The sequence below is a fragment of the Syngnathus typhle genome, linkage group LG2 (assembly GCF_033458585.1).
Source record: "Syngnathus typhle isolate RoL2023-S1 ecotype Sweden linkage group LG2, RoL_Styp_1.0, whole genome shotgun sequence".
In the NCBI taxonomy this organism is placed as follows: domain Eukaryota; kingdom Metazoa; phylum Chordata; class Actinopteri; order Syngnathiformes; family Syngnathidae; genus Syngnathus; species Syngnathus typhle.
The window spans coordinates 1,328,072-1,356,050 of record NC_083739.1 but is presented as its reverse complement, the minus strand read 5'-3'; the positions used below and the strand labels follow the sequence as shown (position 1 = coordinate 1,356,050).

Below are 27,979 nucleotides of genomic sequence, written 5' to 3'. Positions count from 1 at the left end.
CGTCCGTCATGCTGTTTTTGTTCAATTCACATTATATGCCTCCCGGATACAGACACGCTATTGTCACGGATAAGTGCCCGAATTCCTCAAATGCTTCGGCCATTGGGTCACGTTGTGTGTTCTCACTATCCTCATTCACGACTCCCGCGTGTTGCTTATCTCGATATTTGGCCTTAAAAGTGGACCCTTAATAGTTCTGAGTGTGCTTGTGAGTCATTGGAGCTAGCATGCTACCAAGCAAATCAAGCAGTGGTGAGGCAGGATATCCCCTCTCTGTCTTCTATGCTTCTCCAGCTCACAAGATCCTTCCTCACTCCATCCTCTTCCTCCTTGTCTTTCTCTTTGGTGTGCAATTCAATTTGCCACATTTTGAGTTGTCACTGTCTTGTCATTTCATCACGCCTCCTCCTCCTCCTCATGTTTACAGTGAGAATGAAGATGCACTTTGAGTCAGTGGGAGGAAGTGAGAGCATGTGCCATCTGCATAGGCAAACTGTCTCTTATTTGGTCCAACATTCTGTGGTACGATTCAGTTTTTTTTAAAAAAATTTTTTATTTATATTTATCTCGCAGTGGCTTTTTTTAAATGCTTGCTAATTCACAGAAAATTGAACTCATCAGTCAGTCAATGACTCTTTTCTTTTCTTTTTTGAACTTGAAGTCAAATTGCTAATCATGTTTATGCCAATTAAGTAATTAATTAAGTCATTTATTTGGACTCTCTGAAACAACGTAACTACTATCAGCGTGATTTCAGTTTTATTCCTAATTTTTTTTTATTGTTCCAAAATATGGACATATGCCAAAAGGTCGTTGAACACTAACAAATATAAATATCGACCACGAATCAACTTTTAAATTTTTTATTTATTTATTTATTTATTTATTTATTTATTTATTTATTTATTTATTTATTTATTTATTTATTTATTTATTTATTTATTTATTTATTTATTTATTTATTTATTTATTTATTTATTTATTTATTTATCTCGCAGTGGCTTTTTTTTAAATGCTTGCTAATTCACAGAAAATTGAACTCATCAGTCAGTCAGACTCTTTTCTTTTTTTTTTTAAAACTTGAAGTCGAATTGCTAATCATGTTTATGCCAATTAAGTAATTTACAGTAATTTAGTAATTTAATTGGAATCTCTGAAACAGTTTTAACTACTATCAGCGTGATTTCAGTTTTATTTCTGATTTGTTTTTATTGGTCAAAATATGGACATATGCCAAAAGGACGTTGAACACTAACAAATATAAATATCGACCGCCAATCGATTTTCATCACATTACATTGGACTACAGAAAGTCTTGATTTTTCTTAACCCGATCTCACCACTTGCCTGTTGATTTTATGTCTTCAATCTCGCCATTCATCCTTCAACCTCTAGTTACCTGGACTTAAAAGAAAGTGCCTTTTATTGTGAGTGTGTGTGTGTCGAAGCCTTTCCCCCTAGTTTGAAGCCAATTTCTCAAATTTTAGCCCGTGGTGAAACCTCATGCTCCACACAAACACACATTTCCAACACGCCCACTGTGTGTGTGTGTGATAAGTGATGAATACAAAGTCAAATACTGAGCGCTGGCATCCATCACGCACTCTAACTGTCAGCTTCTCTGATGTCAGGCCAGGTAAGTGTGTGTGTGTTTGTGTGCGTGCAAAGTATAACGCTGATATGTTTATGTCCGCTGTGTATTAAAATGACTAGTCAGCAGAGAAACAAACAAGGTGCTGTGTGCTGCCAACACACCATTAACACTGTGTGTGTGTGTTTGTGTGTGTGTGCCACACAGTCTTTCCTTGTGTGCAGCCGCTCTCATTTTACAAACCGTAACCCGTCGCCGAGCAGATGTGGAGCACCTCTGAACCTAAAATGACATCCTTCAAACCCCAAACGGGGTCTGCAAGGAGCTCCTCCCCCCGTAACTGTCACTACACCACAGCTTTGACCTCTAAAGTCAGCTGACTCGAGCTAACCGGGTCGAGCTGACAACTAGCCGTGTTCAGTTTGTTTTGCGTGGTGTGTCGATTTGATGAATGTTAATTGTGTTCTTTGTTCACCGTTTTTGTTGCGCTTGAAGTTTCATTGTGGCTTTGGAATGGTTTCTTTTCCATCCGAGACATTTTTCAATTCTCTGCTTCCAATTTGATGTCGTAAGAGACCGGGAACATGAGCATGACTGGCCCAAAGCAAAGACTACATGCTTCGATGAATCGGGTCTTCTGCTTGTTCTTCATCTTGCAAAGGTCGCACTGTGTACAACATCCAGGCGCTGGATTGTGGTTTTGTCAAGTGCTGCGTGTGAGACCCACGTTGCTGTTTTGATGCCCGGTGTTTGCGGTGCAGGTCCACCGTCACAAGATGGTGATCACGTGAGGCTCCAGTGGAACATGTTGCTCGCTGAAGCAGCCACCCGCTGTTGTTTGTTCGTCTCGGCCAATCTTTTCCAGGCGGGGCTTCGATTTTTAGGTGTACCGTCAGCTGGTCTGCTCTTCCTGTTTTTTTTTTTTTTTTCCCCAACTGCTACTCTGGGCTTTCAAAAATTTCGAGTCGTAGCCGATTGGATTAAATAGCAGCTGTGCTTTGGAATGTTTCCCCATCTTCGTCAGTGGATCGGTAGCCCCAGTTGGCGTTATGGCAATTAAAGTTCCCACTCCATGTTGCTTGAAGCCGATTGGGCGAATGGCTTTTCGCTTCCTAACATCTCCCCATCTTGGAAATCCAAATAAAAGCCTCTTGCTTTCTGTAAACGGTTTTATTGATTGATGATCAGCGATTTTTGCTCGGCTATCATAATCCTCCCTAATGGAATGAATGCTGCTTCTGTTCTTTATGGCTCTCTATACAATCAGCTCTTAACTTATCCAATGTCAGGGGACGACTCCGAAATATCACATCTGAAGCCAAACTACTGGAGATGGGATGTCCAAGTTGTGGAAGTTGAACACGAGCGAATCCCTAGATGGCCGCTTCTTTGGCCTCGTCTCATCAATGTGACACGCCGGGAAAGACGGGCCCACGCGTGCAGAGGACACGCATTACACACGCGCACCGAAATATCTCCATCAGCGCCCACACGTGCACTCGCCTTATCACAATGGCCGGGAAGTGGATGAGATGGCTTAATGGTCTGTGCATCCACAATGGGCGTTGCGGTGTGGATTTGGACCAGGGATGGAGTGGGAGGAAGGAAATGGAGATGAGTGGATGGTTGATGTAATGCAGGTGGAGGTCGTGCTGATGTTTTCAGGGCTGCTAATTGTGCCGTCCTTGCGCATTTGGAATTGCTTAATTAATCCAAAGATCATTTCGGATAATCACGGGCGGGTTTCCTGTGGTTAACATACCGTAATTTTCGGAGTATAAGTCGCACCGGAGTATAAGTCGCACCAGCCATGAAATGCCCAAAAAAGTGAAAAAAAACAAACACATATATGTATATAAGTCGCTCCTGAGTATAAGTCGCCCCCCCACCCAAACTATGAAAAAAAACGCGACTTATAGTCCGAAAATTACGGTACTTAACCAAATCTGAATGTGAACGGATGAATGTGATTATGAACAATTGGATGTCTGTGTGGACGCTGAGGGACGGGGGCGGGGTGCTTTTACTCTGGCGGCAAGATTTGACATTGAGGAGCCGTGCTGTCACGTGATTGTACCGCTTGAACTAAAGGATAAAAAAAAAAAGAGAGATTTCCATGTGAGTGAGAGATTTCTTACATTTAGTTGACGCAGCTTTTTGGGATGGCATTTACTTGAATCCATGTGAGGAGGAAGAAAGACGGAATGAGGGGAAAGGAAGGAAGGAACGGGGGGATGAATCAGCCAGTGGGAGGAGGGCGAGTCAGAGACGACGAGAAAGAAGGGAAGGCTGAAGTGAATGAGCCATGCGGGGCTCGCTTTAGCAAACCAGCAAGCGAGGCACAACCAGAGGGAGGAGAGACAGAAAGGGGGGTGGGGGGGGCGGTTCTGCTGTTCGCCTGTCAGTCGGCTGTTGCCTCCCTCACGAGAAGGAGGCCATGCCGAGCGGGAAGCGAGCAGAGGGCGGCCGGTGAGCGCTGCTGCTGCTGCTGCTGCGGGTTCTTTCACCGGCTCCATTGTGAGGAGGCCACGCGTGGCTGCATGTTGGACCCAGATCTGCACACGCATGGATTGTAAAATGTGAGTCGAGGACTGCACGGATACGTTTTGATTTGGAGCCTTCTTGCACGTCATTGCGCTGGCACAGAGGCAGCAAATTAAGACGACACTGGTGTTTTTACGTCTGCCCCTTTTTCACTCCATTTATTCTGTATCAGAGCATGCCCCTGTTGTTTGGCTCTCTACAGGAGGGATGCTGAAGGCTAATGTGGCTAACATTAGCATGACAGCAAAGCCCAGGGAGCTGGACCTCAGGTCTCCCGCTGCTTCCAGACAGGAGTCTTCAGCCCAGTCCATGGCTTCAAGGAAGCCTCCAGCAAAGCCGTCTGCTCTACCCCAGGGACCCCCACGTCCCTCCAGGTCAGAGCTGAAGGTCTACCGACCAACGACCGGGTCCATTCCGATCCCGGTCTCGAATCCGTCGAAACTACGCAAGCAGCGATCACTGAGCAACTTGGCTGTGCTCACGGATGCGGAGAAAAAGCTGCACCTGTACCAGAGTCCCAGGTGGAACGATGACTCCGGCCAGCCTGGTGCCGGCACCAACAAAGGGCAGACAGCTCGACCCGCCAGTGGGAAAACCTCCCTATCCAGAACACTTTCCAAATCAGAACAGTCCCTCTTCCAAGGCAAGCCAAAACCATTCAACTCTCAAGCCGTGGCGGGTAAGGCGAGCCGGATCCCGGCCCCTGGAAAACCTCGTGGACCTTATGCGGAGGTCAAACCCATTAGCAAGACCACTGAGACAAGCCAAAGTCCAGGACTAGATCTTGCTGGACATCCCGTTAAAGCTAACGGAGCTGGTGGTACAGGAGGTAATGGCGGCACAAAAGCTGGCGAGAAGTCAAGATCGGCTCCCGTTTTCAGTGAGGAGAAGAAGGACAGTAAGGCGGTAGAAGGTCAAGACGATAAGGCCTTTTTGAAGGTGGACCCCGAGTTAGTGGTGACAGTTCTGGGGGATCTGGAGCAGCTGCTGTTCAGCCAAATGCTTGGTGAGTCGACTTTTCTGCATTGGGCTAAATATGTCCGTAAATACTTTTATTGATCTCTTTTGGATTGTTTGTCTGCATTCCAAATTGGTCATTCGTGGGAGTGGGCGTTGTCAGTCGGTAAATAAAGAGTCAGCGGATCTCGCCACAGCGGGCTTCGTATTTAGCCTTGCGCCACTCCCGCTCCGCCCTCACGTCTGACCTCCAACCTCCTCTTTTATGTCCATTGATCTCCAGGCTACACACAGATGGTCACCATCTCCCCCCCCCCCCCTCCAGGCGACATTTAGGATGAAAGATAGTTAACGTACACATATGTTGCCAAGAGTGAATCATCCTAAATGCCACATAAGACACACTGAGGCTGTTTTTTTTCGTCGAGTAGTTTGTCACAGGAGGTGTGTGGGTGAAGTGTCCGAAGACGCAAATTGTAATGTCGTGGACTCCTCTTTTAAAATATCCTGCTTTCCATTGGGACGGTGCGGCTAATTGGTTTCATGCATTACATTTGTTTCTCCGCTCTCCTCATCCCGCTTTTGCCTCTTACGAAATTGAAGCTTCCTGTTCTGTGTTCTATCAGAATAAATCTTGACTTGTCCTGTTTGCTTCTGGCATTGAAATGGGTTCCATCTTGTTTTGCGACGGCCAGCAGTACGCAATGTGACAATGTCCTTTCCAGATGAGCCTTTAGCGATGGCCAATGATAATGTCGGACACCACTGAGGTCTGATTCCTCGCTTAAAAGCATTAGTCGGCCAATTCAGGCCTGCCTCATCATGAGGAGATTAGGTTTTCCCTAATAAGCACAATAGGCTCATTCCACCAATGAGTGATTAAGAGATTTTTCTTAATTGGATATAGAGAATTACTGAAATTGATTCGTGGTCCGCGGCTTTGGACTTGGGAGCGTGCTGCGACAAGTTCAAGATATCGAGCAGATTCAGTGGAGTCGAATTGATCGGTTGATTCATTTGATTTGATAAATACAATATATTTCATCACAGGACCTCAACTACCGTAATTTTTGGACTATGAGTCGCGTTTTTTTTTCATAGTTTGGGTGGAGGGGCGACTTATACTCAGGAGCGACTTAAATACATATATATGTTTTTTTTCACTTTTTTGGGCATTTTATGGCTGGTGCGACTTATACTCCGGTGCGACTTATAGTCCGAAAATGACGGTAGTTCCAAAACTGCCGCTGGGTTGTCTGGGTTCAAAAGGATTTGAACCTCACATGTCTTCCTTTAATGACACCTTCGGGTCCCATCCAGCACCCTTAATGAGGTGTGTGTGTGTCTCAGCATGAGAGGATCTCATCTCAAATCCAGCAAGCACTCCGATTAGTCTTTGCATCAAGATAATGAAAAGATTCAGCTTCCATTGCACTAATCACAGATCTATGATCCTGGAAAAGGCCAACGAGTTAAAACCGTAGCGACATCTGTTTGGATTTGCCTTTAAGTCTTAGCAGATCGTGGAGATTGAACTTCACGATTGTCATTTTTATGTTGGCTCAGCCCATGGCGAACATAGTGACTGACCACAGAAAAGACAATGGCACGACACGCACGTCCTTAAAGGTCAGCCTGCATCCCAACGCGCTTGTTAATTCACAATTGCGGGCGCCTTTGCGGCCGCCATTGTCTCTTCACAATCCTGTCTGGAGAACAATGATTGCTTCAGAAGAGCTGTTTGAAAAAAGAGAGAGAGAGAAGAAATGTTTGGCCTTGTCATTTCTTTGACTCCCTTTCAGCACTTCAGGCTTCAGTAACGAAAAGACAAACATCCCGGCGACGTCGCGAAGCATCCTTCTTTTCAAATTCGCTCAACTCTGATGAGAGTTGATGTCGCCACTCGGACCGACGGACGGACGGCAGAGCACATATTTGGATTGCGTCACAATGGCGATCACGCGTGTGTCATTGTGCAAATAATGGCTCCCTGTGGTTTACGCGTGGGCGTCTTTGTGTGTGTTTTGCAATGGTTCTCTCAGGACGTCGGAGCCATTGCATTAGTGATGTCTGCTTCCTGCCATCCTCCACCAAAATTATATTAGAGCACTTCTTGTTTTTGTCTCATCAGCTCTTGCACAACACGTACAGTATATACATTATGGAGATGGGTAGATGGTAGGGAAATTAGTCGGGCACCGCTAAAGTTCGATATCATAACAAGTCCCTCTTACCGTTTTTTTCCATGTATAATGCGCAAAATTTAACTAATTTATTCTCCTAAAATCTGGGGTGCGCATTATACATGGGTACAAAAAAATTATTATTATTATTATTTTTTTTAAATCCGGATATGATACGGAGGCCGCCATTACAGATGCGCTTTCTTCTCTGCTGTTCACTTCGAACACAATGCTCTGGTATCAGACGCTTGCTGGATCACCTGCTCGTTTGCTGTCACAATGTACCCTACACAAATCCGAAACATTTCTTCGCTATTGAGTATGCTAGCGCATGCGCAGTGATACTGACCGGCAGAATAACATCCGGTTGTTCCCAAAGATGATCTTTTTTCTGAAATCATTTTACGTTCACGGACTTAAGTAGGAGTCAAAATTTGGGTGCGTATTATACATGGCTTTTTTCCAGCATCAACATGCCATTTTTAGGGTGCGTATTATACATGGGGGCGCATTATACATGGAAAAAACGGTATGTATTTTTGTACGTTTTGTTCCTGGGCAGTCCGCTGCTATGAATGTGTATGATGGGAATTGTGTGAAAGACTGTTATGTAGGCCACCTTGTGATATTGCTCTTCTCGTTTTGTTCTATTTGTGTATTTGCTTTATGATAGCTCTCAGATGAAAGCGTTCGTTGGGATGGGATGCTTGGTGAGCATATTGTACCACACATATGCCAAATATGATATGATAAATGCGCTCATTGTAGTCGAGAGTGGCAGGCCGCCACCACTGGTACGTTTCTTTTAGTTTTGCCTGAATGTGATTCATCTAGTGGTTCGTGAAAATTAATCGATTAATCAACAAGTCTATTATCAAATGAATTGACTTGTATTTTAACACTCAATCGTTTGGAGCCATCTTTTAATTGAAGATTGTTCTGATTTCAGGCTCTGACGGATCTATCTTTTGTGTTTAAATCCAAATCAGATATTTGCAAACATCTGCTCTTACTTTGGAAAACGATGACCATCGTTTCTTCTTGTGATATTGCTTGACTGTTGGTTAAATCACTCAGTAATACAAAATAAACAAAAATAATTGCTTCATAAAATGCTGAGCATTATTTTTTTTTAAAAAATACTTAAGACAAAAGAAAATTGTCTCATATTATTCGATTTATTCACTTTTAAACAGTATCAGTCTTAAAGTTAAATACTACTGAATGCTCCTCAACAAATCTACTGGATGAATTCACATTTCTGCCCCGAGTACGACTGATTTCTAAGCAGATATAGGACCGAGGGCAGCTTGCATTTATTGACATGCCTCCGTTTGCATTTGGTCCAACATTCAGTGCCAGGTCTGGGCAAGTAGGATGAATGAAGGTCTTATCTCATCAAGCTTTTCATTTGGCGCTGTGAGTTCATGCCAAAGGTTGCTTAGAAGCTCTTTGGGATAAAAGTACAGTCTGCATTGTTATGATGTGAAATATCAATGGCGTACACGTTTTTTGGAGGCCAATATAACTTCATGGTAGAATCAAACATAACTTTTTTTCTTTCTCCTCATCTAATATTACGTAATCAGCGGAATTTTCCCCATCACATTTTCCTACGTGTGTTCAAGTTGCAATGGTTTTGTCACGGGGAGGTGGCTGACTCTTCACGTTGTGTACAAAAAGGCGCTATTGTGCCCTCATCACATGTTTGGATTTGTGTCTGCATCCTGGTTGAACAGTGAAGCCTTGTGTGTGCCTATTTATGTTTGCGTGTTGTGCGTGTTGTGCGTGTTTGTCCACAGTTTGTGCGCAGGAATGGCGGGCGGGTGACATGTTGTCATCCTTCCTGTTTTGAGCATTGTGATGTCAGAAGTGTGGGATCATGATGAGGATGATGAAGACAGGGAATTTAAAAGGGGAAGAGTGAAGGAGCAGTCATGTTATGCAAGATCAACAATTCAAGTTAAACAGAAAACAAAGATACAAAAGAGGTCCGGCACCCTAGCCACCTGGGGGCGGTAGAAGGAGGAGTCGTGCAAGGTGAAAGAACGTTTATTTATTTATTTATTTATTTATTTATTTATTTATTTATTTATTTATTTATTTATTTATTTAATTAATTAAATATTTAATTATTTATTTTTAATTTTTTTATTATTTTTATTTTTTCATTTTTATTTATTTATTCATTCATCATTTTTATTAAGTACAATATTATACGGAGTTATATTTCGTCATTAAACTACACTAGAACATTTTTTGAGGAAAGATGGAACGGATTAATAGCATTTCCAGTCATTTCAATGGGAAAAGATCATTTGAAGTTGAACTCCTCGCTGAACAAATTCAACTCATCTCATCTGTAACGCTCAATTCAATCCAAATTCAAATCATAACATCAATGATATTTACAGGGAAGAATATTCACACATTTGTGTTTGTTTGATTCATGCACGTTACTTTCAAACTCAATCACGGCAATCTATCATTTATCATGGCTGCGTAGCCTGAGGAGAGTCTGGTGACAATAACATATGAACCAGACGAGGAAGACAAAGGACGAGAAGAGAAAGAGAAAGCCCTAGTCCTCAAATCTCCATTCACGTTGGAGCAAAACAGGTGCGCTCACTGGTGAGTGACTCAACAGAGTTCAGGAAAGAATGCAAGCACGACTGCACTAAAACTTCCGCAAGGCCAGAACCATTAGGGCACCTTTGGGGAGGTTCTATCTGACTAATGGACAGAAAGAGACAAGTGACCCAGGGGAGCAAAACAAGTACACAGCACTTTCTTAGCCATGCCATCTACTTTTAAAGATACTTCTCTGTCTTTGCATTTCCATTATGAACGTCGACCAAAATCAGAACTCTCTCGCAACAATGTCATTATTTAACATGTTGAGATTAACGATGATTCTATTATGAGGCCAATGGGTTTTTTTTTTTTTTTTTTGGCCAACACAGATACAAGCGCTTAAAACAAGATGAGTGTGATTCATGCGCACCCCTGGGGAGCAGCCGGGCCGGGCTCTGACAAGGATATTTGCATTTGTAATCCAACCTCACCCCCCGCAGAAGCGCATTCGAAATGCCCCAGCTGGGCCGGAGCAGATGCTGGCCAGGAAGCATTTTACAAACGTGCAGTCAGCATGAGCGTATCCAATCCATTTGATGGCAGTGTTAAACAAAGCCCCTGTTTAGGCTCATTAAAAGTGTCCAATTAATGCTTACATCTGTGTGTGTTGGGGGGGGGGTTCTTTGTTCAATTTGCGCAAAATGAAATAATCCACGAAAGGTAGATCTTTTCCAATGTACTCAACGTAGCTTGTTAAATTCCTAAAGTATTTTTATATCGCATTGTTTTTATGTGTTCTGGAAAGCCCTTTTTTTGTGATGATTCAATGTGAGGTGCTGTATAGATCCCCAAAAACTATTTCTCAAAAGTTTTGTGGTTTGAGTTTTTTTGTGTTTTTGGGGGGCACTTGTGAGACTTCTTTTCCCCCCCATAACAGTTAAGTCTTGTTGTTGTTTTTATTATGACTATTTACTATGACTATTATTTTTCTTTTTTTATATATATTCTTTTCTACTTATGACTATTTTTATTATTTATTTTAATTTTGGATTGATCTGTTATTTATTAGTTTGTAAGTTATTTAGGCGTGTTCTCTGTGAGCATGGAGTGAGAGGCCCATGGTTGAAGCACATCATTTCCTCAATGAGCTGTCCATCCTGATGAGGGGGGGCGGGGGGTCTGCCTGCTCAATTGTCTGTGGCCACTGTTCCTTTGGGGGAATCAATCCTTGACCTGGAGTGTTGTGAGCCAAGTGTTCCTGTGCGTGTGAGTCCTCACGCCACACGTGCATGTTTGCCGTGTTCTGTCTGCAGCTGCAGCTTGACCCTACCCCCCCCCCCCTCCCTTCATCACCTCGCTCGCCATCTGGGGAGTCCGAGACTTTAGAAATATTTCTCATTTTGTAGTAAAACACGTGGGAATGTCTCTTATGTAAATACTCTTTTTCTGTGTTCCCGTTGCTTCTAGTTTGACTCGTCCTTTTGTGTCAGGTCAGCTGATTTGTTTAAGTGGGCTGAACGGACTGTTCACTATTTTACCATCACGTCAATTTTACTACCATCATCTGTCACACACTTGAATACACACTAGAAAGGCTTGATTAGCCTACTATGTGTCTGACTTGACAGATATTCTTGGTTTTAAGATAAAATAAGATAATCCTTTATTATTCCCTCAATGGGGAAACTCCTTGCACGTCTTTGCAAAAATCAACTCGATTACATCATAACTCGGAAAGTCTAAAAATAAAACAAACAAAAAAAACTGATTCCCGTAATTTTCGGACTATAAGTCGCGTTTTTTTTCCCATAGTTTGGGTGGGGGGGGGCGATTTATACTCGGCAGCGACTTATATACATATATATATTTATTTTTTTTCACTTTTTTGGGCATTTTATGGCTGGTGCAATTTATACTCTGGTGCGATTTATAGTCCGAAAATTACGGTATGTGAAATTATTTTTCATTTTAGTTCTCTAGTGTGCGCTTTATATTGATGTTCTCTTTGAATCCAATAATGTCCGTCCATGATTTCATTGGTTTGAAAATTGCTGAAATTGCATATTTGAATTGATTTGATATTTAATTGTCCCTCAATGCTGGAAAGCGCCTGGGGAGGGTCTCAAGAGGCAAACACACACACACACACACACACAATAAACAGCTGCTCATCATGAATCTTTGCAGCCCAAGCAGATTATGGAATAAAATGTCATCACGAACCCCAGTGAGAGGCTTTGGGTTTATTTCTCAATGGGCAAAGTGTCAGAGGTAAATGAAAGGACACATCTGCTTTCGGAGTGAGATGTCTTTTGTTCAAAATGAGCAGTATAAAAAAAAAAAGATCGGATGTTACCCAGTATGTTAAAAAAAAAGCCTTTCCTGTCTAAAAATATCCTTTTGTGTTATGTTTGTTTGCGTGCACGGCTGCAGACCCGGAATCCCAGAGGAAGAAGACGGTGCAAAATGTTTTGGACCTGCGACAGAACCTAGAGGAAACCATGACGAGCTTGAGAGGGGTGCCGCTGAGCCACAGGTCAGACTCACGCAAACGCACACACACACGGAAAAGAAGAGAACAAAAACTGAGCCTAGTGCGTGTCTGTCTTTCATCCTTGAGTGCATGCCTCACTTCCGTCCCGCTGTGTGCCCTTCAATGTCCCTACACGTAGACACGAAGAAGAGAAAATGGGCTGACGCTTCCGTGCTGGAATACATTTGATTCACTTTTCGTACCGGGCAGTGCCTTGCGTCGCTTCTCTCAACTGGTTTCCAAAAACCAGTTGATTTTTTAGTTGGGCTATTAACTCACATTGTTGCCTCTTATTTATTGGGTTATTTGTTTATTATTTATCCATCACTCATTTTATTTATTTATTATTTATTATTTATTGTTTGTGCCTTCTTGTTTTTATTTTGTGTCGTCTAATTGTATGTTTATCGTATACTGTGTCTCGTCACCGTGGGATGGAGGAAACGGAATTTCGGTTTCTTTGTGTCTTGACATATGAAGGGATTGACAATAAAGCTGACTTTGATTTTGACTTTGAAAAAAATAAATAAAAAATGTGCAGTTGTTTTTTAAAATTGGTCCTTAATTGACAAAAAAAAAAAAAAAAAAAAAAATGTGTTTTTGCCCTGTAAATCAAATCTTAACTCTGATTGGCTCAAGAATAACTCCCACTGTAAGAATGACTTTTTAATTTTTTTTTTATCATCAATATGCTCGTTCAAACACGATCTTTCTCATTCTATAGCTGTTTGGCGGGGAGCGTGTGCTACGACAGTGATGACGCTGCTGCGTTTTCCATTTCCAGTCTCTCCAATCGCTCCTCGCCACTGTCATGGCGCCACGGTCAAGCAAGTCCACGCCTGCAGGCTGGCGACGCCCCATCTACGGTCAACAACCAATCGGACCTTGCCCTCCGGATCAACCACGCCTCCCGCATTCACCTCATCGAAGATATGGACGACACCGATCCGTCCCTGCTGAAAGGAGATTACCTGAGCGACAGTGACCTCGGGGGGAAAAGCCCCAATGAGGAGGAGGACGACGACGACGTGGATATTGATGATCTGGGCAATGGGTAAGTTGCATTATATTATTGACAAAGTCTGGATTGGCTTTTTTTTTCCTGTGAGCTTTTAAATGCGTAAACATCTTCACCCAAGTGTGAAGCCTTTGTGAGATCGTGCAACTTCAATCCCACAGCATACCGACGTTTCCACGGTAACCACAAAAACGCATCCCTGAGTCATTGAGTTGCGACACAATCCATGTCCCAGCTTAAGCAGACATCAGCCCTGACGCCATAGTTGTAACTTCATCACTAAAATTGTAAAAAAACACTCTAAAAGGCCCAAAAAGCTGAAAGCTAAATTCATCACTGTCAGTTTTGGCCGCTGGGGGGCAGTGTTACCCTTTTTCTTGTTCCACTCTCCTTGGCCATGCTGTCAATTGAAAGTAGCTTCATCCTGGATTATTCTGCTTCATCTCATGTTTTATTACACACACACTCATCCATAATACATAAAGTGGTTATACAGAGGTCACACACAACCAATGAATATTCCTTTCCAGACGTTCTTTGTGTCGTCCTTTGTTATGAATTGAGTTATGAATGATCTCCTCAAAGGTAAATTGAAATTTGAGTCAGGATGTCTCCGAGTGACTCATCTGACACGCTGAACTCTTGGTTTGTTTAGGGTGACTGTACCATGACCCGTCTGCACTCTCTTAGTCAGGGAGCCCTCAAGTCGCTTCTCCGTTTCCTGTGCGGGGGCCTCTGCCTGCCTGTCTGCTGCTGAGTTCCACACATCTGGAACTAGAACCTTCCCTTATCTCCCCGCCCGGTCCGACACACATCATTTCTGACAGATACAGGGAGGTCATGCGTGTTTGCGTCAAGTTAATATGCAACGCGAAGGAGGCGTGGTCTATCGTCAAGTCGGCCTGGAAATTTGTTGACACGCGAGGAACTCTGACGTGTGTATAATGCGCCGTAAATCACGGATTGCGAAAGCGGGCCTCGTCACGTCTGGAGCGGATGCGGTGCTCGACGTGGATTCTTTTCTAGATTAAAACCAGTTTGCAGTAGAGGAGCAACTCTTGGACAAAGTTGAGCGAAATGCGCAAACACGCACACAAGGCGCGAGCGTGTGTGCGTGCCGCTTGTTTTCCGCCCCGCCGGACGCAGACGATTTAGTTTCGGCTCGGTTGGGTTTTCACCCTCAGCCATCATCTCCCATGAGTGAACTCGGGGTTTCCATGGTTACCCTGCGAAACAAGCCCTCCCTCCCTCCATCATCCTCGTGAATTATGAACGCGGCGCACGACGTGTATGTGCGTAAATGTCACTCAAGCTTCCTCCCTGGATTGTTTTGGGTGTGTTGTCTTTGTGTAAAAGTAGAAGTGGACTCTTTCTGCTTTTATTTTTTAACAATGCAGGGAAGTTTTGTAGTGCGGTTGTGCAGTTTTGGAAAGAAAGCAACCTTACTTTCAAGTCTTCCATTTTTTTTTTTTAGCCTCATTTCTTGCCTTGGCTTTTCTGACAATGATGGCAGTTAATTACCTGTAATTGGTTGGAACTCAGTAGATTTTCTTATTTACCTGTTTAAAAAATCGATACTGTATCACCATCTGCTGGAGAATTTAGAGCTTATCCCTCTCTTATGCACGCACACACACACACACACATGCACACACACACACACACACACACATGCACACACACACACACACACACATGCACACACACACACACACACAGGGATTCCCTCCTGTTGTGAACAAGATCCATGTGCTATGAGTCACACTCCTGGCCCCTTCGCCCCCCCTCCCCTCCCCTTCCCCAACTCAGCACTCTGCCCCACCCTACACACACACACACACACACTATGAGTGATGATCATATATCCATAAAATGCTGTGAGTGAAAGGGAGAAACCCAAAAGTTCTCAGGAAACAGTTTGTGGTTTTTGGCGTTGGGGAATGTTGACAGCACGCGTGTCGCGCTTGTCAGTGGCCGACGTGCCGGCCGGCCGGCCTTGATGACTTCATGCAGTTCTTCTTGATGTCCTTCTGCTCAACGTGGCGTGTCATCAATGACTTGCACTGTCAAGAAACAACGCAGCACCTTTGCGTGTTTTTCTTTTTTTTTCTGGTCATAGCACACAGCACCTGTGGCAACTTCTCAAAACATTTGAGCAGCTTTGCCCGTTTCCTTCACGATGATGTTTGCGTTATCTCGTTTCGTCCGTGTCGACACGCACGCACGCATGAATCCACATACGCACGCTTGACATCGGCGGTCAAGTTGTCTGCAGTCAGTTGTTTCAGGAATGCTTGGATAACACTCCTGTCTGGTCTCTCCTCGGATTTGTTTAGTTTGGAAAGCTGCTTGTTTTGATTTTGGGAAATGCTGTGCTGGAGAACAAAAAGCACATGTTGCATTATGCAGGATGTGACTGCGCTTCATTTTTTTACATTGCAGGTCCAAGTGGCATATTCCAATTTAATCACAATTGTGTGTATTTTTTTCAGTTGCTCTATGAGCATCATCACTGGGTGATAACAACATGGTACAACTTAAAGAGGAAATCACAAAAGATGGGCAAATGAAGGTTCAAGATGATTCATGAACCCGTTGTTGTGTTTACTTCGACCTCTAGCTGGCATTCTCTGAAAGCCCACCGACTTGCCATTTCTTCAAACCCTCACTGCCATCTAGAGGAGCCAAAGAATACAACAACTGGTTCATGAAGCTTCATTTTCCCATCCCTAGAAATCACCCCAAAAGTTTTCAACTCATCGAAACTGTTGTGGAATATGAATCAAATGGGTCAAATCCAAAATGGCTGACACTCCCAGGTTTTCTATGGCAATGCTTAAAACAGAATAAGAGAAACGAGGCACTTTGTGTGTGTGTGTGTGTGTGTGTGTGTGTGTGTGTGTGTGTGTGTGTGTGTGTGTGTGAAGGACGCCCACATAGTTCAGAGGGATGCGTTACCATGTCAACAATATGAATGAGCAGTGGAAACAAATAGAGGCGACTCAGCGGTTCAAAGGTCACGACTTTTGTCCCCCATGACCAATTTCCTCACATTTCCTTGCAGGAAAGAAGTGAATCTAACTTTTCCGGTAGGCGTTATTATGATAGTATTAAGTAAGGGTGAAGATGAAAGTTGCTGGGGGGGGGGGGGGGGGGGGGGGGAGAGCCGGAGAGCAACAACCAATGAGAAACTTGATGCTATCGCAACACCCTTCGAAAACATGAAAAGAAATTCGCCGAGTTGACAACTGGATCCGTTAGTGGAAGATTATGGCTTTTCTTTCAGAAGCAATCTTGCTAATCAATGGCTTCATTGGAATTAGTCGTTGTATTCAAGTTTCCAACTGATAATCCAATAAACAAATATTCAGATGAGAAATATATTTGTGTTTCGTTATGAAGCCATTTTCATCTTGTTCTTTCATGGTTTATTGGAAATCTGTTCACTTTCTTCTCTCGGGTAAGCAACAGCCAAATATATCAAATAAAATTAAAGAAAATCTCTCGGATAAGCAAGAGTGAAATATATAAAATAAAATAAAATAAAATAAAATAAAATAAAATAAAATAAAATAAAATAAAATAAAATAAAATAAAATAAAATAAAATAAAATAAAATAAAATAAAATAAAATAAAATAAAATAAAATAAAATAAAAATCTCTGAACAGACACGATGATTTTTTTTCGGCTCATTCCTCAGAAGATTGGTTCTCGCAGTAAAAAAAAAAACCCGCCCCCCCACTCGACCCCCCCCCTTCACACACAGTTATTTATGCCCTGCTTGGACTTCCCCACTCCATAAGTACATGCTTATCTTCTCCATAGGGGGTAAATGAAACTGCACGCATGAAGATGAGCTTATGCGCTTTGGATGTAAAACTCCTCAAATCCCCACGCACGCACGCACACACACCTCATTGAGACTGGCAACTTTGAACAAAAGAGTGTGACGGGGGCTTGTAACGCGCATAACAATCCACGGTGCCCCCCCGCCACTCCACACACTGTGTTATTCTCTGGAGTTGTTTCGACATCATCCACGCACATTGGCCTCCTGCCATTCTCCCTTCCTGTCCGTCCCCCTCTTAACGCCATCACTTCATCTTAATCCCACTCTTGTGCTTCTTCATTTGGTTTCCAAAAAGACTAACCTGTTGAGTCGCATTCCTTCTCAGACTTGATTCAAGTCCTTGCATTTATTATTAGCAGGCGTTGGTGTTAAAAAAAACCTTAGGTGGTCGTGTCATGAAGGATGTTCCTTCCACTTAACCTCAATTAACTTTGCAATCAAGCCTAAATGTCTGGCTGTGATTCAGTTTGATCAAGTGCTGCCTTAAAAAGGGATTCATTTCTTTTTAGAGGCAAAGTAGAGTTGAATGATTTAATCCTTTCATTCAGATTTCCATTTTCTATATCCTGATTAAGGTCACAACTTGCGGGTAAATTGCTCAACCGTGTCCTTAAAGATAGAAAAGCACTACGTACAAAAGTAGGCAGTAAAGTTTTTATTTTCTTTAAAAAAAAAAAAAAAAGTCCTCTGCATGCATCCTTTTTTTTTTTTTTTTTTTAAATCAATTTATATAATGCCCAGAATAAAAAAAAAAACTTTTTTTTTTTAGTAACGGCTAGTTACTATTGCCTTGTTCCATTCACTTTACCAACACTGAATAACAACGAAATGCTGAATTAGCTAACGAGAGTAATTGAAAAAAAATCTGCCTTACTCACATCAAACCAAAATTTGACTAAAAAGTAAAAGTATTTCTTCAACATGGCCATGGATGAGGAATTTCTTGTCTCGGTTGCATCTAATGCTCTCTTGGTTCTGTTTCTCCATGTCGCTGCATGTTCCTAAGATTTTAATCAGTCAATCAATCACTCCAGACTTACTTGCTGTTGTTTAAGTTATTCACGACTTTGTTATTGTCCTGTTTTCTTTTATATTTTACCGATATCTTTTTTCAAACATAAGGCGTAAAACCTCTGTCGCTGACACGACGCTGTTGTCCTCCAGCTGTATTTATATTTTTGAGCTCATTTGTTTATCCGGTCCCCGCCAGACGTATCCCGTGATGCGCCCCTCCCTCTCCAATTTGAGGAAGCTGAAACCATTTCACCGTTTCGCTCGAGTCCCATCGCAGTTTGAGCTAACACAATGAGTGCTGTTACCATAGCAACACTTGTTTACATGTGGACTGTGTGTGTTCCTGGTCTGATAAGAGGGAGAAGAGTTTTCCCAGGTCTCTTCTCGCTTTCATCAGTGGAGGACTGACAGGTTCCCAGAGGCAGTCAAATGACCCTGCGTGTGCACTATCATTACAAAGTCGCATCACCACCTAATTATACAACACACATCCACCCCCGGCCGGCCGCTGTGCTCTCACCGATTCGAAAAGGTGGTCAGGGGGTGAAAGAGGGACGGAGGGAGGCCAACAAACAAGGAGGCAGACATGTCTGGACGTGAGTCAGCAGTAAAAGTTGGCCAGACAGAGCCGCTCGCCGACTCTTCCAGAAACTCGGATGAGGCTTGACATAAATAAAGCCCCTTTCCCAATGAGATTGGGAATTTGAATGAGTTGTTGGCCACAGGAGCGCTTCTTTTGATTCGGAACACCAAGCAACAGTCGTGGACAACACGGGCGAGTCAGAGTGCCAGAAAGTCGGTCGGTCGGTCACACAATAGCCACAAATTTGACTGTTACTTTAAAACACAGATGTCAAACTTCCGCTATCCTGAAGGTTTTTGATGTTCCCCTCATCCAAGTGTTGGTGATCCTTATCCTGTAATTTTGATGATTGGAAATTTGAATCGCCAGATGCGCATGGTCTTTTGCGCGCACACGCATGCAAAATTCATTTCCTGGTTGCGCGCTAGCTACACCCCACCTAGCCGCCATATCACCGCTACCATGTCAATACGGATTATATTATTATATTACAGTAATCCCTCGTTTATCGCGGATAATTGGTTCCAAAAACCACCGCGAAGTACGGTTACCAACAAGAAGTACTGGGCAGGCTAACGGGTTAGCGGAAAGATGCTTATTCGCGATCGTGCTAACACGCGAAAACAGACTTCTAAAGGAAAGTAAACGAACATTTGGAGCAATACTATATTGTCCTAAAGGTTAGACACGTTTCCTCAATTTAAAACTTTAATTTAGACTTTTAAATGTTTTTAATTTGGAAAAGAAATCCGCGATAAACGAAACGCGAAGTAGCGACGGATCACTCTATATGTATGCAACAATATTCAACCACTTTATATTCATAATTTCATACATAGCTTTTGGATGACATCATCTAGCGTGCCAAACTACTCTGACAAGTAGAATTTTTCCCAAAAAGTTACTCAAGCCAACGTAGAGGAAATAAAAATAATAAGAATAAAAATTCTTGAATCTTGAAATCACCTCTACCCAGCGGGTGGTGCATGGCACGGGTGGGCTGTAGCCTAAACAACTCTTTGTTGATTCCGTATTTAAAAAGGCTATTAATGATCCCCTCTTTGGCTTTCCTCCAATCTCTCACTTGTCTCATTGCATTTGGTGTCAGTGATCTCCATCACCTCCCCCCAGCCTCCCTCCCTCCCTCCATTGAACAGGCACAGCTATTCACTGGGGTCCACTCAGTGCTTCAAGTGTTTAAACGCCACTGGGTGTCGTGGGGGGGGGGGGGGGGGGGGTTATGTGGTCTCAGGGAGGGGGCGACTGGATACACGATACCTCCGCAAGTCTCCAATCGCTAATACAATAGAAACTCATGAACTCCCACGTGCGTCATTATATTCTGAATATTCACGTCACCTTGCATTTACTATTTTATCACTGCGGCTGTTCTTTCCCTCGGACACTTTTCGACAGTCGTGCCGAACCGTTTCGGATAGCTTGCAGGGTTGCGTTATAGCTTGAAATTAAAATACACGACGCCATTAACGCTGCCTAATTTTAGAGAAGCCAACAAGTCTGCAGTTTGTGTGTTAATGAGTGGACATAAAGAGGTCTGCAGCTCGTTCCCAGAATTTACAGAGCCTGTAAGGTTCATTGCAAGGGCTTACTAATGAGTTACACCATTAAAACAACGAGATAAAAAGAAGCACAATGGGGCTAGAAGGGGATTTGCTTTTCAAAAGGTTGAAAAGACGGTTCCTTTAGTAATCATCAACTTTTGACTGATGGGGAAAAGACGTTTTTTACTACACTTCGATGTGTTACACTAATCAGTTCCTTTTATAGACTACCGTTTTTTTCCATGTATAATGCGCCCCCATGTATAATACGCACCCTAAAAATGGCATGTTGAAGCTGGAAAAAAGCCTGTACCCATGTATAATACGCACCCAAATTTTGACTCCTGCTTAAGTCCGTCAACGTAAAATTATTTCAGAAAAAAGATCATCTTTGGGAACAACCGGATGTTCTGCCGGTCAGTATCACTGCGCATGCGCTAGCATACTCAATAGCGAAGAAATGTTTCGGATTTGTGTAGGGTACATTGTGACAGCAAACGAGCAGGTGATCTAGCAAGCGTCTGATACGAGAGCATTGTGTTCGTAGGGAGCGTGTTTGAAGTGAACAGCAGAGAAGAAAGTGCATGTGTAATGGCGGCCTCCGTATGATATCCGGATTTAAAAAAAAAAAAAAAATAATAATCTTTTTTTTGTACCCATGTATAATGCGCACCCCAGATTTTAGGAAAATAAATTAGTTAAATTTTGCGCATTATACATGGGAAAAAACGGTAATGGTGCATTAAGCAAAAACAAGTTGGACATAAGACGTGGTTTCAAAGTTGTTGTCAATAACTTTGATCCCTTTTATACTAAAAAAATCGAACCTTGATGTGGCAAATTGATGCGGCGTGTGACGATAACACTTTAGGATATAGCTCTGCTCCAAACGGATGTTAATTCCCTATTCAATTAGCCCGTCTCGCGTGGTTGCTGTGAATTGAGTGCGTATTGATTACAGTCTGGCGCCTGTAAAAATGTTGTGACACGTCGCTTTGGAGGATGTGATACCTGCTTGGGTTTTCTCCCACGGCAGCAGTGCGCGCGTCCAAGCCTTGGTGCGCGTTTTGGCTGCAGGCACAGCTGCTCGCGAGTAACTAGAAGGCGGAAGAATTCGGGGTGTTGCCTTCATACTCCCTTTTTCGATCTCCCTCCCGCGAGAGAGAGAAAGAGAGAGAGAGAGAGAGAGAGAGAGAGCGAGACGACGAGTGGGTGGGTGTGTGGGTCAGTCACTTAACGCTGCCGGCTCCCACGGGCGGACGGGACCGACCGCGCTGGTTTTCTCTCTTCTTATCTGACACTTTTTTTTTTGGACATGCCCGAGAGGAACAAAGCAGCTTCGAAAGGTGGACTGTTGTAAAATGAGCGGCCGCGTGTTGAACGGCAAAATGCTGCAGCTCCCGGCTCCGCAGCGCCGAGGGAGGACAATGCACTTTCTGTCAAGGTAGTGAGTGCACTTTTATCGCCGCTCATACTGACTCTTTTGGCTTATTTTTTGCGATTGATACCGTGTTGAAAGGCAGATTTTTAATCTTGTCATCATCTAAGTGCAAGTCGATGAACCTGTCCGCTCGTGCGTAAATGCGCTTTCCATTGTCCGCAAATGTGGATATCTTAATAATGTTAAATCTTATTAGAAATCCCGTGCACGGTATAAAAGGGTCGACACGTGCTATTGCAGAAAATCAAATGAGTGTACAATATTCTGACAATTGATTTTGCAATGGTGCGCGCTGCTTATCGGCATTGTTTTAACCAAGTGCGACGATGACGGGCGCTTGACTTGAGCAGCAGGCGTGAGTGGGCGTGTTGCTATCGATCCCCCGCAGAACCCAATCGCATTCAGCTCCAACGCCTGACCTATATTTTGAAGCGACGGCGAGCTGTGCCGCCGCCGCCTCCTCCTCCGCCGCCGCCGCCTCCTCCGCGCCATCTCCGTGCCCAGTGCCCACGCTGCGCACAGGTTCGCACTATGATGGGCGGGCGGGCCAAGGAAGCGTTTGCTAACTGAGGATGTGCACCAAATGTTTTTATTGTTGCGCTTGTAGCACCGTGGCCAGCAGTGTCGCAATGGTTTGTTAGTACGTCTGCCTAACACTTGTGAGGTTTGATGTTTGAATCTTAGCCTTGGTGTGACAATCATCACTGAATCTTAAATGATGTGAATGTATAAATGGATCATCATTGTATACAATTGAACCTACCTTAATTGTATATGCTCAATGTGATCAAAAATCAGGGCTGTTTGTGTTATATGGAGCATTTGGTGAAAGTATTGATTTTTTTTTTTTTTAATGTAGTTTGGAATGACCAAAAATCTGTAATAATCCTGAGATTCAAATCAAATCACTGCAGTAGTACGCTGTGTTTCTTCTTAATGCATCTGCCAATATCCAATCCCCAGCCGATACACAAATCGAGTTTGAAATCAACTAATTAAATCAAGTCAGAAATCATGGAAAATGGGGACAACCAAATATTTAAGTAGTCTTCCATTTATGTTCAAAAAAATAAAACGACTCGATTATCTGCCAACATGAAAACTCCATTGGGCATAAATCAGGAAGTTCTGCCTTAGCGGGCCACGTAAAATGATGCGGCTGGCTGCAAATGTGTCTCGCGTTTGACACCGACGAGATGCTGATTGTTGATTGTGTGTCTGGCTGGCCAACTGACCTCCGGCATCCATTAACCCTTTGTGTAATCTTGTTGCAGTGAAGATCCGTCCATTCATTGGATCATTAGAAACACACACACACACACAAAGCTTCAAACAGTTTCACTATCTTCCAATTGCACATTCTCAAGTCCCCCAGGGGGCCGGCCTAATGGGGTGTTTTTGTTGAACGTGCATTTCTAAACAGACCGTGGTTACGCACATTTTTAATCAAACATTACAACAGTGATTGTGAACAACCCATTTCCAAGCAACACATAGATTTGAGTAATACCATGAGCTGGAGTGAAAAGTAAATCCAACATCAACTTTGTCCCACTGTGTGTCTGCTCAGCGTGACTGGGCCCCATGATAACCGCAGATTGGAAAGAGTGTGACATCACTCATTGACACTCAAGTCCCATAAATCTTTGTAACGGCATTCCGTTTAAAATATAGACCGAGAGGGTATGATGTGGTCCAGGTGTGTGTCGGAAGATGTCATTCATTTGCGTGTGTGAGTCACAGGTTAAGCTGAAGGTTGGATCGGCTCAGGCGTTTTCACCAACTATTTATTTGCACTTACAATGTCGTCATTCAAGCTGATAGCGGATGGTTGCTATTGTTAGCATTGCTGCGATCATCCATTTCTTTGACAAATATTGTGGCATCGCAAAGACTCTGTTGTGCTGATGGTGGGCTTAAGGAAGATTGGGTTGTTTTGAAAACAGACTTTGCTGAGTTTGTTGGGAAAGTCAAAAGGGTCAACGTGACGATGTCCGCTTGTCCAGAAAAACATTCATTCATCTTAGAAATATTAGTATCGGAGCATATGTATAGTATCGGGCCATGTGTATAGTATCGGAGCATATGTACAGTATCGACACTTACACATATAGGTATAGTATTGGCACTGATGCTTTTCATTGACCTCTAAAGGCTCCTGCAAGTCCTTCCCAGAAGATCAAATATTTGTGTCGTCTGCAAAGAAACAGCTCTAACACATTTCAATCGATCCAAACTGCACAACAGAAACAGTATGGGTCCCAAGATTAACCCCTGTGGATTTACCACAGATGATGTTTAACCACTCAAACCTCTGATTACCCGTCTTAAATCACGATGATTGCAATACTAAAGCTTTATGAGGTCATCACATCCACAAAGAATTACGCAGCAATTGCTGAAGAATCACAATTTGAACCGACAGCCTCTCCACCTCCTGCGTATTCTTCAAGCTTGCTGTGATTCCTACCAAAGCAAAAATGGGATCATCTCCTGAATGTAGACGATTGTGAAAGAAATACCTGACGGTAAATAATCATAACAACACAACTCATCCCTAAACAATCTGATTCTAGCTGCTTAGCAAGTACCGTATTTTCCGGCCTATAAGGCGCACCGGACTATAAGGAGCACCTTCAATGAATGGCCCATTTTAAAACTTTATCCTTATATAAGACTATAAGGCGCACCATTAATGCATCATGTCAGATTTTGAATCCAAATCAAATCATTCTCCATTTTATCTTTTTTATTTCAACTTCAGACGGAACAAATGACTTTATAATCATAAAATAATGATCCATAGTCTTTTTGAGTCATGATTCATAGTCCTCAGTGGGCCACTTATGATTGATTTCATGACACAATACTTCGGGCCAGTTTGAATTTAGGAATTTAGTCCACATATAAGGCGCACTGGACTATAAGGCGCACTGTTGGTTTTTGAGAAAATTTTAGGTTTTTAGGTGCGCCTTATAGGGCGGAAACTACGGTAATTGAACAAGGTTACATTGGCAACTTAGTCATTAGTGAGAATGAAACAACACACACACGCTTTTTATTGTACACAGGAGCCCATGTTCACAGAGCTCATATCTTCCTGAGGTGGTGCCTCCTGTGGTGAGGGGGACTAACATCAAACAATGCTGCAGCACGCACGGTTCGGCGCACGTGAAGCAAAAAGGTGCACGTGTAGAACTCAATGACACCTCGAAAATCAACTCAAGCTGCCACTTTTGTCCCCTTTCCTTATATTGACACGCTTGCTATTTCCTTCCGCTGATACTTTGCTAGATGTATGTGCTTGCATATGTTGGAGGATTAGGGAGTGGGAGCCCAGAATACACACACTGGAATGTCAAGTGTGTGTTTAGAGCAAGCCCCACGGCAAGGAATGCTGGAACATCTTGAAGGGCCATGAGTATTATGTGTGTGTTTTGGGTGACAGCAGGTGAAGGGTTGCATGCTCTTGATGGGAGCGCCCTCCAGGCATGTCGCTCACCTCTCCATGTGTTGTCATCTAATGCAAACTCGACGGGCTGTCTTGAGCTTGAGGTGCGGTCGCTGTATGGTGGCACTTTACAACAAGCAGAAGTTGAGGCTCTTTATTTCCACTCTCAAACTAAATATACAACAAAAACTACTTTGCCTTAAAGTCCATTCAGCCTAATGCTAACATCCAGTATATGGAAAATGCCCTTTACATGCTAGTGGTTAGCATCGGAAGGAACAATGGATATTTGGACACAAATGGTGAAGCATCGTATGTAGACAGTTAATATAACAATATTCACCATATTTTTTATTTCAAAAGGTTAAACAAATCTGTGTTGGGTTTGAGATACTGGAACAGATTAATGGCATTTTTATTCATTTCAATAGAGAAAGAGGATTTGGGCTATGCATACTCTTATTTCATGCTATGCCTTTAATATTCTCCGTATATTTGATCACAACTCATCAAAATGAGAAAGTTCATGTGCTGACATCAACGGGCCTTTGTTACTTATTGTTTTTGCTCGAATGTTTGGACAACCTTTGCCAGGTGCTTAGTGGTGTTCTAGTCTGGTCTGTCGTCTCTTTGTGGAGCTTTAGTCCATTAAAAAAAAGAAAAGCACACGATTGAAATTTTTGCGCATTGTGCTATTGCTCTTTATTCTTTCCTTTTCATTCCATCCACGGCGCAAAGCTGACATAACACAAGCTTGAATAGCAGTTGACTTGTCCTAATCCTCCAGATTAGCACGTTAGCTGTTGTCATCATAACACTTACATCGATATAACTGCTAACATTATGTTTCCCGCTGAAGTTCTGACCAAACAGGCTGAGAATCTTAATCGGGCGACACCCGAGTTTTCTTTCTTTCTTTCCTGTATTGTTTTGATCCCTCCACGAAGCTGCTTCAAGCTAGCAAGACACGTGCTACATTTCAAAGCGGTACCTCCCTTCTCGTTGATGTACTCCCCCCCGGTTCCTTTCAAACCAAAACATCCTTCTACGCTGTTAATTCACACGGCCGTTAAGTCAGCTGACGTTCCTGGAGGGAGGCCAGAGGTAATTCTAGCCAAGGATCCAAGCCTGGGCCTCCAAACGGCCGGGGTTCCCCTTTGTTGAACTCCTCCTCGAATCTTTCAACTTAGTGGGTGCTTCACGCTAAACCCCAGACGGAACGACTTAAGGAAACCATTTGAAAGGACATTCCACCTTGTCTCGGGAGTGCTGTCCCTCTTGTGATTCCGCTCACGATAGATTTTGGGAAGTAAAATCCCGACATTGGATGTCAAGGCTGACTAAACCACATCAGAGGTCACCAGCACCCAATTTCTTCTGCTCTTTTGTCCAAGAGCCGTTTTGTTACACTTTCTACTTTGAGGTGGTAAAGATAATCCCTAAATTTCTTAATACCTTAATTTATGTAAAGTAGGTTCAAAGATATTAAAGCTCTAAGCTGAAAGAAACTGGCAGCTTCAAGCTTTAAAACTCGCCTGAAGTCAGAAGATGGAGTTCCACGCAGGTCCATATCGGGGCTCACAATAGATCAAGTTGACCCAGTTGGGTGTCAGCTTGATCACCCGCGAAATGATTCCTTATATGATGCTTGGGCCCTCCACTGTTTTTTTGTCTTGCTTCATTTCATTAGTAGTCAACTTTTTGGACAAACTTCATTTGGGAGCGTCTAGAACCGAGACATCCAGAGATTTACATGGCTCCGTATTGCGCAATCAAAGCCAAAAGGTTATTTTAAGAGCATCAATCAAAATAGCTTTTTTTTTCCAACAAAGTATGTGAACTTTTCACTGATTATAGTGCTTTGATTATATATTTCAGCAAAATGTTTTCCCTACACTCATAAGGAAAATGTACAGATCAAAATTCCTTAAAGGAGAAACCAGACAAGTCATTCACTCCACGGAGGGGACAATGTCCCATATCACATTTGTACTTGAGACCCCTCCGGGTCATTGCTGTCAGGGTCGCAGCCATCAAAGGCCCAAGAGGATTTCTCCTCCTTGATTGCCGCTTAACGCCACCGACGTCTTCATTCTTCCTCTTTAGGTTTCCTTCACACACACATGTCAAGGCTATTGGCCAATTCCTCTTCTGCTGGCAGATGGAATTAGCAGTAATTAAACTCATTCGCTCACTAATCCCTTTTAATGCCCCCAAAGTGTGTCGCTCCTTATTGTCACATTGTCTTCTGAAACAAACTACTCTAATGCTGACGGGGACATTTGCGAATAGGCTACTGTGACTTCCGAAAAGTCTTTTACAATATAGCTCGTCTGAGAATGTGACGTAGCGTAAAAGAATAAAAGGCATTTTAATGAGCGATTTGTGGCTTGGTAAGTGCCCCCACGCGGCCATCATTTAATAATCATTTATTAGCCTGGTGTTGCTTTGGGATGGACAATTTGTAGAGAGCCGCAGATGGTTTGTATGATGACGATGATAACCGCTCCATACATACTGAGCCAGTATGTCAAGAATTTGAGGTTTTCAAGATACGATATTTTCTATGTGCTCGGCCTGTCGGGTAAGGTCTTTACGGCCCTGTATGGAGCTGCGCTGATGGATAACATAACACAGGAAAATATTCTTAGTACAGTGGCACCTTGAGATGTTAGT

The 27,979-nt window shown here is 43.1% G+C and overlaps 1 protein-coding gene across 2 annotated transcripts in view; it reads left to right on the top strand.

Annotated features, from left to right (window-relative positions):
* Positions 1 to 27,979, top strand: part of LOC133149813 (neuron navigator 1-like) — a 54,484-nt gene that overhangs the window by 6,734 nt on the left and 19,771 nt on the right. For both annotated transcript variants that reach the window (XM_061271967.1, XM_061271966.1), the window contains exons 5-7: positions 4,338 to 5,141; positions 12,283 to 12,385; positions 13,107 to 13,436. In XM_061271967.1, coding sequence (XP_061127951.1) covers positions 4,338 to 5,141; positions 12,283 to 12,385; positions 13,107 to 13,436 — 1,237 coding nt within the window. The remainder of the gene's footprint in view (positions 1 to 4,337; positions 5,142 to 12,282; positions 12,386 to 13,106; positions 13,437 to 27,979) is intronic.